This window comes from Danio rerio, chromosome 3, assembly GCF_052040795.2.
Source record: "Danio rerio strain M-AB ecotype USA chromosome 3, GRCz13ab, whole genome shotgun sequence".
NCBI classification, from domain to species: domain Eukaryota; kingdom Metazoa; phylum Chordata; class Actinopteri; order Cypriniformes; family Danionidae; genus Danio; species Danio rerio.
In genome coordinates this window covers 16,998,636-17,012,477 of record NC_141023.1, presented here as the reverse complement: position 1 = coordinate 17,012,477, position 13,842 = coordinate 16,998,636, and the positions used below count along the sequence as shown (strand labels likewise).

Here is a 13,842-nt window from a genome sequence, read left to right as displayed (position 1 = left end):
CTCACCTCCAATGGTGCTCTCCTGGTACTCGTGAAACTGGCCTTTGACGAAGCGCAGCACCAGGCTGGACTTGCCTACTGCAGACTCTCCCAGCAACACAAGCTTAAACTGGCAGATTTTGTTCCCGACGGGGGCGGCACCGTTGGTCCGCGCTGGTCCACCTCGCCCCGCCATGCCAACAGGCTGGACAACAGGAGAGGAGAGGCTGACTGGATCTGAGAGGGGGACTCGATGGATTCGACAAGCTTTCCTGAACCAGGATCAGCAGAGTTCAGGAGAGAGAGAGACAGAGAATCAGGGAAAGAAAGTGAGAAAAGGATGGAGAGGCGGCTCCTGCTGGATGGATAAACCTAGAGGAAACAGGAGAAACAAAAACACACTAAGAAAAGCTGTTTCACACAACCGATTTGTGTTCCGTCAACATGACCGTATTACAGGGTTCATACACATTTTTACTACTAAAATTCCAGGACTTTTCCAGGACTTTCAAGTCAATTTTCATGACCTAATGTTTCATGTAATGTCTATGTATACATTGTAAACAATAAGAAAAACAATGCACGTTCAAATTTATTACAGCATATCATAAAACATTCAACAATCTATTTAGGTTATAATTATTTTTTATATGTGTAAAATTGATTTAGATAATGGAGTCAGAGTTTCAATAGTCATGTCAAAACAGTAACTAAATCAGCATACTAACATCTCAAAAACATTGCAAGAATTAGAAGCTTTGTTTCCAGTGAATACTTATAGCAGGGGTCACCAATCCTGGTCCTGGAGGGCCGGTGTCCCTGCAGGGTTTAGCTCTAAAGCCTGGTTTATACTTCTGCGTCAAGTGACCGGCGTAACTCATGGCGCAGGCAACGCGCGCAGCTGTGCATTTATACTTCTGCGCGCTGTCTCTGTTGGTCTGCTGCATTAACACTTCCGAAACGCTAGTTGGCAGTGAGGTGTAAATGTTCCTCTGTGTAGAGTTTCTTTACTTCTGTTTTGGTTTTCCTGAACACTTCCTGGTTGTACAAGTGACTCAAACTCGCTCATTTTGAGGCAGGAACCGGTGGACGTGCAACAACTTTAACTGAGGTAAACACAGAACAAAACTTTCCATCTGGAGCTCCTTCACGGGACTCCACACTTGTAAACAATCGCTCGCGCCATTCGCGCGGCTCTCGGTCCCGCCCAGACTCGTCAGCGCTACCAAGCCGACCATACACAGAGCTTGCGCTACGCGTTGTTGCGACGTGTAGTTACATTTTATGAGAGGTCCACGTCAGCGACGTCGATGGCCACGGCGAAGGGCTATGCGTCAGCGCCGTAGCATACGCCGGTGCTTGACGCAGAAGTATAAATCAGCCTTAACTTGCTTCAACACACTTGCCTGGATGTTTCAAGTATACCTAGTAAGACCTTGATTAGCTTGTTCAGGTGTGATTGATTAGGGTTGGAGCTAAAATCTGCAGGACACCGGCCCTCCAGGAACAAGTTTGGTGACCACTGACTTAGAGAGGCTTGGTTATGCTTTTATCACCATTAGGGTGGATTACTGTAATGGACTACTCACTGGCCTTCCCAAAAAGACAGTCAGTTGCAGCTCATTCAGAACGCTGCGGCAAGATTCTGACCAGAACCAGAAAATCAGAGCACAGTACACCTGTCCTCAGGTCTTTACACTGGCTCCCAGTTACATTCAGAATAGATTTCAAAGTATTACTACTTGTTTATAAATCACTAAATGGTCTAGGACAGGGGTCACCAATCTCGGTCCTGGAGAGTGTCCCTGCAGGGTTTGGCTCACACTTGCCTCAACACACCTGCCTGGGTGTTTCAAGTATACCAAGTAAGACTAAGATTAGCTTGTTCAGGTGTGTTTGATTAGGGTTGGAGCTAAAATCTGCAAGACACTGGCCCTCCAGGTACAAGTTTGGTGACCCCTGGTCTAGGAACTCAATACATTACAGATACGCTCACTGAATACAAACCTAACAGATCACTCAGATGATTAGGATCAAGCAAACTAGAAATTCCAAGAGTTCAGTCAAAGCAGGGTAAATCTGTCTTCAGTTACTAAATGCCTCGCTGATGGAATCAGCTTCCAGAAATGATCAGATGTGCTCCGACATTAGGCACATTCAAATCAAGACTTAAAACACATCTGTTTAGCTGTGCCTTTACTAAATGAGCACTATTTTATATTTGTTTTTCTGTGATGTATATAGCAATACAAATATTTCCACCAGTTTTGTATTTATTTATTTGTGGTTTGGATAGCTCTATTTGAATTTTTTTTTCTGGGGAGTCTAACAGTTTTCTGGCAGAGAAATGAAATTAATCCAACTGCAAAAAATGCTTTTCTAACTTAGAGTTTTTGTCTCATTTCTAGACCAAATATCTAAAACAAAAACACATAAATCGAGTAAAAAATAAATGTTTTGTTTTTACTTTCGGAGATCATAAGTCGAAGTTGAGTAAGCGTTTCCTTAAAACAAGCAAAATAATCTGCCAAAGGGGGAAGCAAAACAATCATTTTTTCAGTTTGAAATTTTGAGATTTGGACTAAAAACAAGACAAAAAAAATTCTAAGAAAAGTTTTTGGTGTGTGTATTTTTTGCAGTTTCTCGTGCTCAAATGTTTTAGGGTGCTTTCACACCTCTTTTTACAAATTGTTACAAGGTTTATTTTTGTTCTTGGTGCGGTTCAATTTCACACTGCAAAGTTTCTAAACGGACTAGAATAGCTAAAACAAGTTATGTGCGAGTAAACTTCTCACAGTGGTTAGAGTTCCACGGTTTATTTTTCAGTCCCGCTCAGCTGTCATGCATCCTTATTTTAATATATGACGATGAGCAATAAGACATTATGAGCGAAAAGCTGAGCTTTAATTTTGAATGGTGACACCCACAGACATCGTCACCAGATATAAATCAGAGGTAAGACTTTCTTATACTTAGCCTTGGCTAGAATTATGCATTATAGGCTTTACATTATAGAGAGAATTATATAGGCTTTACATCACAGATAGACCAAGACTGCAGTTCAGTCAATTTTCCTAACGGATAAACAGCTCTAATTAGTAGTTCAGCAGGCTTTTACTTTCGTATTTGACATGAAACGAACAATTACCAGTAGGAATGACATCCCACCCTACTCATATTTCTCTCTTCATATAGCCATATATGCCAATATATCCATAATACACTGTGATATAGCCTGGTTCATTAGTTCATATTGCTTTCTCACTACAATCGCCAGAGTTCGTTTCAATCGAGCAGAGACCCTCTCATTCAGGCGATCTTGGATAGATTGTTTTGGTGTGGATGCGAGCATGTTTGCCGATTTCACATATGTCAAATAAACTGCGCTAATGAGGGAAACGTGCCAGGTTCCAGAACAAAAGTCTAGATGTGAAAGCACCCCTAAACTCTTTTCAAATGCTCAGTCACAGGACTTAAAAAACACATGAAAAATGATCAACTTTTACTCTATTATGGTTAAACTCTACAAATGACATGCATTTTGTTTCTCCTGGTCAACTGTAATTAGTAAGACTCAACCTTACAGATCCAGCTATGTGACTATTGTAATAACATTGCTAAAATAATATATTGTGCAGCCCTAGTAAGTAATGCATTGTGTAACCTTTGCGTTACTTTTCCTTACCTGGCTGAGAATTGATTTCTTTCAGAACTTGCAGGATTTTTTTCTTCTTATTTTGACCACTTTCATTTTAATTCAGTAATTTATTTAATTAAACTAAAGTAACTCGCACTACATTAAAAAAACACTCAAATATTACTTGATTTTTTTTAAGTAATGCTTTACTTGGAAAAATAATATTATTATGTAACTCGTGTTCCTTGTAATGCATTTCCCCCAACCCTGAATCCCAAGCAGATATAACAAGGCCATTTTATGAAACCCCGGGCTGAGTGAACAGAAAGGACGTACTCATTACAGGTCGTTCACAGCTACAGTATCACACCAATCCAGCGCACTAACCATTAACCAGCCACCCCATAATGCTTCAATAAAACTCACTGCCAACACAACAAATTCCACCCACACTGAGTCGCAATTACAGTTAAAAGCTTCAATAGGAAAACACAGGAGGTAAATATCACAGTGTCATGTCATACGTGCATTAACCTACTTCCCCAAAAACATTCCGTTTATCAGTGATACTAATTTATCTGCTCCATGTCGACTGATAAGATGCTGAAAACAGGTCAGGATCTGTTTTGTTTTGAGGGTTTTTATGTGTATGCTTGTTATTTGGAAAGCCACAAAAGAGGAGCGCAAGGCTCAGCTTAGGACAAAACTAATGGAGGACAATGGGGCTGTGTGAAGTTTCATTTTTTATATATACACACTGGCAGATTGGTAAACAATATTTTCTTGAACAACATATTTTTGTTGAAACTAGGTTTTAGGGTTATGTTTGTTTATTAGAGAGTTTAGTGCATCTGAACTCTGCAGCCAAATACAGACAGCACATGCAAAGAACATTACAAAAATTGTGCTGTCTATTAGTATAATTAAAAAAATAATAATCATTTTAAATAAAATGTAGCCTAAATAAAAAATTAAATAAAAGAATTTAAATGCAAACAAAATTGAATGAAACTGAAGACAACTAAAAATTACATTTAAATTAAATTAATTTATACTAAAATGTAAATAAAATAGAATAAAACTATAATAAAAACTAAAATAAATTTAAATAAAATTGAAAAACTGTAAACTTAAATTTTAATTAACAAATTAAATTAAAATAAAATAAAATTGAATAAAAACTAATAAAGTAAAATAAAAACAAAATAGAATAATTTTAATTTAAACAAATAATAAAACTTAAAACTAAAATGAAATTTAAATAAATAAAAAATTAAAATAAAAATGTAAATAAAATTGATTAAATCTAAAAACAAAATTAAATAAAATACATTTAAATTGAATGAAATTTAAATAATACAACTGAAATAATCGAATAAAACAAAAATAAAATTAAATAATATTAAAATTAAATTAAATAAAACCAAACTAAAATGCAACAAACCACAATGGGTACCAAAGTGCTGTACATGAAAACACATAACACATGCCAACGTACCAGAACCAAAATACATAAACTCACAACAAATGATTAAAAGCTAAAGAAAATAAGTGTATTTTCAGTGATTTCTGAAACAAAATAAATATTATAAATAAAACAAAAATAAAATTAAATAAAATTTAAATTTAATTTAATAAAATCCAAACTAAAATTTAAATAAAAAAGTTTAAATAAATAAAAATAAAAAACCTGAATTTTCCCCAAAACAATATTTAAAAACATCTTGTTGAGTGTGTTTTTGTGTGTGTACATTGGCTGGTTTATGCCTGTAGCGATTAAATCAAATATGACACATTGAATAATTCACACAACCGATGTGCCCAAAGTGGCAGATTCACTTGGAAACAAAGCAAGTGCCTTTCTTTATGAATGGATCACTGAATCATTGCCTTAAATAATTTGTACTGAAATTTAATTCAGGAACATAACAATACCGAGTTGCTCTCTGACACACTAACGCATTGTTCCAGTTTTGGTATAGGGACAATTTTCATTGGTGTTTAATAAAACAAACACATTAAATGTTTGTCTATAATGCAATATCACAAACTCATTATCACATCTGTGACCATGCATAAACACATTCTGACAACATTTAACAAAAAAAGAATCCTTTAAAGTAAATTCAGACGGACATCATAGTGCATTCAACACTTTTGGATACTCAATGTCAGCATAAACATTGTTAAAATAACAATTGTCGTTTTATTGCACTATTACACAACCATACTAAACAAATAAAGACAAAGAAACAGAACAAATAAAAAGAAAAAAGCAACAAGATAGATCAGCTACTCAGACGGAGGTCATTATTTCAGCTTGTTAAAGACAGAGCCTGGGTTTCCTTTCTGTTGCAATAGAGCCAGTAATGAGCAGCAGGAGAAAACAGAAGATAGATGTCAATAAACAAACGGATGAAGCTGCATACTGTGGGTGAATATTTAGTAGCAAATTCCAATGGACTTTAAAATATAGGCTGAAAGAGTTTGAGCTTGGATTTACAGCTGCAATATATACAGTTGAACTAATTTCTAATAACTGTTTTCTTTTATCTTTGCCATGATGATAATATTTAAATAGATATTTTTCAAGATATTCAGCTTAAAGTAACATTTAAAGGCTTAATTAAGTTAAGCAGGCAAGTTAGGGTAATTAGGCAAGTCATTGTATAATGATGGTTTGTTCTTTAGGCAATTTATTATATATATATATATATTGCTTAAGGGGGCTAATAATACTGATCTTCAAATGGTTTTTAAAAAATTAAAAACTGCTTTTATTCTAGTCAAAATAAAACAAAGACTTTCTCCAGAAGAAAAAAAATATTATAGGAAATACTGTGAAAAATTCCTTGCTCTGTTAAACATCATTTAGGAAATATTTGAAAAAGATTAATAATTTAATAATAATTTAGACTTTAACTGTACATAAAAAATCTAAGTGGTACGTAGAGGGAAATAAAAAAAAAAATCAGGAAGTGAGATGTCGCTGCCAGCATCAGGTCTTGAGGTTCAGGCTAATCCAAAGCATGTGATGGAGGTTTAGAATCACTCTCTCACACATATTTCTGCAAACGGTGCCTTCTCATGCCTTTCAGCCATGCCATGCACAGAGAAAGTGGTGAAAACCTAGAGAGTAACAGAGCAAGCATGGCAAAAAGCATGCCCCAAGCACACCAGAACCTGATAATACAGCTAAAAGAAATTAAATGGACGGAGTATTTCTGTCTCAATGAATTTTGCAAGCATGTTTCATTTTTAATATAAGGAACTCTCAATCTCAGCTGTTTTTACGAATGCGAAAACAATGCGAAAAATCTGGCATTGCTATATTTTGCTCTCCTGCAATATAAATTGTGATATGAATACAATTTCACCAGATGGCTTAAATATCTCTGGAAAGAAATCATTCATTTAGATGGACTGGGGTGATTCCATAAGGGTGTGGATAATGTATAAAATATAATAAACAAATAGTAAGCAAACATATTCACAACAGAACAAAGAAAAAAAGTACAATAATTCATAATAAACAGTTTAAATGAGCATTCAGGAATAGAAATTGAATAATTAAATGTTACATGTAAAACAACACTGTGCAGTTGTCCTTGTGATAATATTTCAGTCAAACTATTCTTCATTAAAGTTACAAAAACTTTTTGTGGCCAAATGATCTTGAAATGCCTTTAAAATACATGCCAATGATAAACTTTCACTCTTATAGTTATAATTTGGTGGTGCAGATCAAAAAATAATCCCAACTCAACACTGCGATGTGACCAATGTGGACATGTACATTGCGATATGGATGCTGAAACAATATATTGTGCAGCCCTAATAAAAATGTAATAGATTGCAACACTTTATTAGATAAATAAACAGATAATACTAAAAAATTAAAAAAAAAAACTATAATAGAAAAGGTTTAAAAAGAATATACATGCAATCAACATAAAAAAATAGCTTTATACTAAAATTATTATTGTTTTAATAAAACATTTAAAATATAAATCAAATCTATAAATCAAAGTTAAGAGCATTTGCTAATAACAAAATGATATATCAGACATCTGTTTTACTGCTAGTCAATGCCACTGTAACTACTGTTGGAAATTTAAAGGGGGCCTTTTTACAAGAAGAAAAGCAAGTTTCTGATTTCCCTAAAGTGCGTATGTAGAGTGTCAGCTCAAAATACTGAAAAAAAAAAAAGAAAAGTTTTTTAAGTCTTTGAAACTGCCCCTTTTAGGCTTTGATCCTCATTGCGCCATTTTGGTGACTGTGGCTTTAAAATTCAAATGAGATTGTCCTCTTTTTCAAAAGTCAACAAATGCCTGTGTGTCAGCATAGTGGCTGATTCGAAGACATCCTATGCAAATGAGAGATCATCACTAATGAGAGGGGCTTTCTCTCCTCTGATGACACGTACAAAGGAAGAATGTCCATCAAAGTGTTTCTGCAGTGTTTCTTAATTTAATGAATTTTTACTATTAGAAGCTACAGCTGTGCAACTGATCTAAAAACCGGTTTCGATTTCAATATTGCCATCTAACGATTATGAGAAACCATTAATCGAGATAACCGATTATTGCATCATATACCACCCCTTTCCAGTTGCACACATTTGTTGCTCTGCAAAGCCCAGTTTCACCTGAACATTACTAAAGGCATGTACTGTAATGTAACTTTTGCAGCACGGGATGCGCATCATTCATATTTTTAAAAGCGTGAAAGAACATGTGCTGTTGTGTGTGCTCACCGTGCTTAGCCTCGGACAGTTTTGGAGTTGAGCAGATTACACACATCTAACGCCATCTTAATGTGAGCGATTTAATGATCAAATACATGCACATTTGTGTCAGAGCGCGGTGTTTAGTGGTTATTCATATTGACCCCCGTTTGTGTAATAAACAAACAAGTTGAGAATCAAAAGACATGTATAAGAGAAACCATATCTGAACAACCGCACTATTCTTAAAGAGACAGCGCGCAATACTCCTGCTGCCGCATGCTTTTATTATTAATCAAACAACAAAAGGACAAAATCACTCACTGCTCTGGACTGAAGGACTTTTGTAGCTAAAGTTTTTTTCTTACAGTGAAGATGCTTAAAGCACAGTTTAAACAAAACAGATTTAATAACTCCTTTCTAATAACTGATTTCTTTTATCTTTGCTATGATTACAGTACATTATACTTTACTAGATATTTTTCAAGATACTAGTATTAAGCTTAAAGTGCCATTCAAAGGCTTAATTAGGGTAATTATGCAAGTCATTTTATAACAGTAGTTTCTACTGCAGACAATCAAAAATATCTATATATTGCTTAAGGGGGCTAAAAATATCGAGCTATTAAAATTGGTTTGAAAATATTTAAACCTGCTTTTATACAAGCTGAAATAAAACAAGTAAGCCTTTCTCCAGAAGAAAAAATATTATAGGAAATACTTTGAAAAATTCCTCTGTTAAATATAATTTGGGAAATATTTATATATAAAAAAATAAAATAAGAAAAGAATGGCATCACAGAAGGGCGAATAATTTTGACTTCAACTGATAATCGTTTTAAATAATTGTGATAACAATTATGACCAAAATAATCGTGATTATGATTTTGCCTATACTCGAGCCCTATTAGAAGCTGCTTATATTCACAGATTGTTGTCAGACAACTGTTTAAACCCCATATAAAAGTATTTTTTGCATAATAGGTTCCTTTTAATGTCTAGATACATGCCTTTAATTTTTTTTTTTATTGTCATCAAAAGCAACAGAAAAACGTTACTCAACCGTAAATCATCCCACTACAGAGTAATTCCCACAACGAAGCAGAGGAAGGATCAAAATATGGGAATAACAGCATCAGACAGGGAGTGGAGATACTGAGAGCATGTTTATGAAATATTGATGTGATTTTCATATGTTCTGCTTTACTGATTTGAACAGGACCATTAGCAATGGGCCAATGCACCTTAAAGGGATAGTTCGGCAAAAGAAAAGATAATTCTGTCAAAGGCTGCACAATAGATTGTTTCAGCATCGATACCATAATGTGTGCACCCGCAATGGTCACATTGAGGATATGCAGTGTTGAGCTGGGATTATACTGTAGAGTTTAACCATAATAGAGTGAACCTTTATAATTTGTATGTTTTAAGGCCCAAGTATGGAACCAAATCAGTCTCAAAAATAATACATTTACAAAATAAAATCAATACATGCACAGCACAATTCACGTTTACAAAATGCAATTAGTAAATTCAAAACACAATTCAAAAATAAAATACAAAAATTGCGAATTTACAAGTACAAATCATAGATAACCATCAAAAGAATTGGATTTGTGCATTTACGAATCATGTTTTGAATTTATGAGTTGGATTTGTGTATTTACGAATCGTGTTTTGAATTTATGAGTTGGATTTGTGCATTTACGAATCGTGTTTTGAATTTATAAGTTGGATTTGTGTATTTACGAATCGTGTTTTGAATTTATGAGTTGGATTTGTGTATTTACGAATCGTGTTTTGAATTTATGAGTTGGATTTGTGTATTTACGAATCGTGTTTTGAATTTACGAGTTGGATTTGTGTATTTTTGATTCGTGTTTCGAACTCATAAATTGGATGTGTATTTTTGAATCGGACTAATTGTAATAATTTTTTTTTACTTTAATAAAGAATAATTTCATTGAATTGTTATACAGTAAAGTGTTTGCAGTGTTATTTTACATTTGATTTACACATTTTTTGTTCCAGTATACCATCGGCTACTCTGAAAAACATTAAGCACTATAATTTTCCCTTTTACGTTTGCTCTATAGCATTTTTCCACGCTTGCAAGTTGTTTATTACATTTTACGACAGATTCAGGCACTTATGGAGTCTTCCCAATAAAAGCTTTCCAAATTGTAAATATTTCACACTATACACTGCAGAAAATAAAAATATCGCATTGTCCGTTTTTTTCCAATATCATGGAGCCCTAATTTTGTTATCATATACTATTTATACTAGTATTCAGCCTTGCGTGACATTTAAAGGCTTAATTAGGTTCATTAGTCAACTTTATTTAATTAATTGTACAACAATGGTTTGATCTGTAGACAGTGGCAAAAAAAATCTGATCTTAAAATGGTAAAAAAAAATTTTTTAACTGCTTTCATTCTAGCCAAAATAAAACAAATAAGACTTTCTCCAGAAGAAGAAGAATTATAGGAAATACTGTGAAAAATTCCTTGCTGTCTTAAACATCATTTGGAAAATATTTGGAAAAAAAAAAAAAAAACAGAAGGGCTAATAAATCTGACTTCAACTGTGTAAATTTGGACCAACTCAAGGGCGAGTAACTCATAAGTAAATGTACATTTGTGAATGAACCATGCCTTTAAGAAAACAGAAATCGAAAGGAAAGCTGTATTTATAGTGGAGAAAACCATGTCACTCATGACATCAGACACCATGGTGGAAGGCTGGCTTGCTTTCACCATCAGAAACTAAAACCAAGTGACCAAATACCAGATAATTGCTAAGTGAACTTCGGCAGAAGTTCTCCACAGAGAACCGCTGCAATTCCCCTGTATTGGATTTGAACACTATCAGAAGAAGAGCCACTGACTCACTTCCTGTCATCTTTTGGTAAAGCCACCATGCAGGCACCTGTGTGTACATGTGTCTGAACCGCTGTCACCAGCATTCCAATCATCATGGCTCACATCCAGTTCACATAAATGTGATTCTGAATAAGCAATTTCACGGTAAATCCCACAAGATGCAGCACAATAATACTCGTCCCCCACCGCTCAGCAAACAGAATTCACATGAAGGGAGGATCTGCAATGAAAAAGCTAAGGCAAAACCCTGCTACATGATTAACAGTACATTCCCTTTTATATGGTGAATGCGCATAACATGTCCTTCACGGAATCCCCTTCACTTTTGTTGTCTTATTGAATTACTATATTTACTTCATGTACAATTAGAGTTTTTGACAGAAACAAAAAAGTCAAAGTAAACGAAGCCAATGTAGAAATAGGAAATGCCTTCCAGGAAACTGACCAGCTGGAAGGAAATAGCAGGCATCTCCATCACGAGAGCTCAAGTGTCATCATTATACAAATGTCTGAAAGGGTGTTACAGACTCAGAGGACGCTCTGTCCGTCTGTCTATCTCAGTTGTCTTTGCGATTCTGCAGAGCAAACGCACAGATAACAGCGCATCCACACCCTGCCCAACGCCTCAAAGGGCAAACTGCCATGCTCAACAGCTGCATTCATTAATAATAGAAATTAGCAGATGCTTTTATACGCGTCTTACAATAAAACGTGTGCACTTCATCAAACAATGTCTTTTTTTCCCTCATCTCTGTCTTTACGCAGGCATGCAACCTTCTTTGTGCTCCAATTGTTTCTTGTTTATTACACTGTAAAAAATGCTGGATTCCACAATCGATTTGTCCTGGGACAACATGAAGGAATTAAATCAGCTAATTAGTTTTTACAAATTGAAGTGGACTGAACATAAAACAATTAAGTTTCCTCCAAAAAAACTCAAGATTTGTGTTGTTTCGGTTTGTTTTAAGTAAGTAGTTTGAACAAGCAGCAAATTCATTTAATTTAAGTAATTTTTATGAAGAAATTTTTCAGCATCAGTTTTAAACATTCATTTTTTAACCATTTAATTTGGGTTATTTAGCCATTTGTTGGATTATATTTCCTAAGTAAACATGTTTTTTTCCGCATTCCAAAATCTAAATTGGAATAGTTATAGTTTGCGATAGTAATAGTTTAAATATGAACTTTAGCTACGCTAATTATTTTGTTTCTTTTTCCACCTGAGGATACTCATCTGGAGGTCTTTAGAGATTGTGCAGCGCCATTAATGTGATCAAAGATCTATAAGGAAATGATGACTACTAGACGATTCTAGAGGTCTACATAATCCTGGACCAGGCCGTATCCTGAAGATGTTGTGGTGGTCATGGAGGAGTGGAGAGCATGAGACTCATTCCTAAAAGACACCAGTGACAGACGAGTCACTGCATTGATCCTGTGGGCCAGCCTGTGACCTTTTCACACCTGCAGATTCTCCACGATGACATCCAGCATTCTCCAGCTTCCGGTGCCAAGGCAGCTCTGCACAACACGTTTGGAGAAATTGTTGCGAGTCTGGTTTGCCTCAAGGTTTTTTTCCCTTCACTTTTATCAATTAATGAAGTTTGTTACTTGCCATTATCACCACTGGCTTGCTTGGTTTGGGACTTGTGGAGCTATGCATTGATGAATTTACTCTTCAGTGTTTGAACTTTCAGCAGTGAAAATTAAACCACACCGAACTGAACTAAACTGAACTTCAACTCTTAAATCTGGACTGACGCAGTTTCAATTTACTAGAGCTTCTATGTTAAACTGCTTTGACAGAATCTACATTGTAAACAGGCTATATAAATAAAGATGAATTGAATAGAATAATACATTTTTTTTTATGTACCATTACATTTAAAAAATGATTTTTGCTGCTTGTTCAAACTATTTATTTAAAGTCAGTTGAAACAACACAATTCACAAAACACCAGTTTTTCGGCGACAACTGAACTGTTTTATGTTCAGTCTACTTAAATTTGTAAGAACGATGAAGTTACCATAATTTATTTTTGTTGGGACAACATGAAGGAAATTGTGTGGAACCCAACATTTTTTACAGTATACAGCACTTCTTAATATTTAAGTTACATTTGTATATTTTGGATTTTGTGAAGTAAAAAATAATATCTTTTAAACATTTATTTAATGTTTACAATGCAAATCCAAATATATTCACTTTATTTGGTAAACAGCGCAAGTCTCTCATACAATATCTCTACAAAAAGACAGAAAATATTACTGCACAAACTGCACTGTACATAAATCAGATGAACATTTTCATATTAGTCAATAATATTACTATAATTAATTTAAACACTGAATGAAAATAGATTAACACACATTTACTCAAGTAAATAAACAGAATCAATGATGGGCTAAAAATCTGCAGAAAATCTGTGGAATTCTGCACGCGCAGATTCAGTGTAGGCCTATCGATGAGCACCTTTAAATATCACACATTAAAGTGAATTTTATATTAAATCATAATGTACACTACAGTCTCAGAATTTGCTGCATCACAGTCACCAATTTTTGAACTATTTATAAAAAATGTATCACTTTCTGGCCATCTGATAATAGGCATGG

The 13,842-nt window shown here is 34.5% G+C and overlaps 1 protein-coding gene across 1 annotated transcript in view; it reads right to left on the bottom strand.

The window, feature by feature from the left end:
* rab5c (RAB5C, member RAS oncogene family) overlaps positions 1 to 13,842 on the bottom strand; it is a 36,335-nt gene that overhangs the window by 16,783 nt on the left and 5,710 nt on the right. The window contains 1 exon segment of the mRNA NM_201501.1: positions 6 to 350. Within this exon segment, the coding sequence (NP_958909.1) occupies positions 6 to 174 (169 nt within the window). The 5' untranslated portion in view covers positions 175 to 350.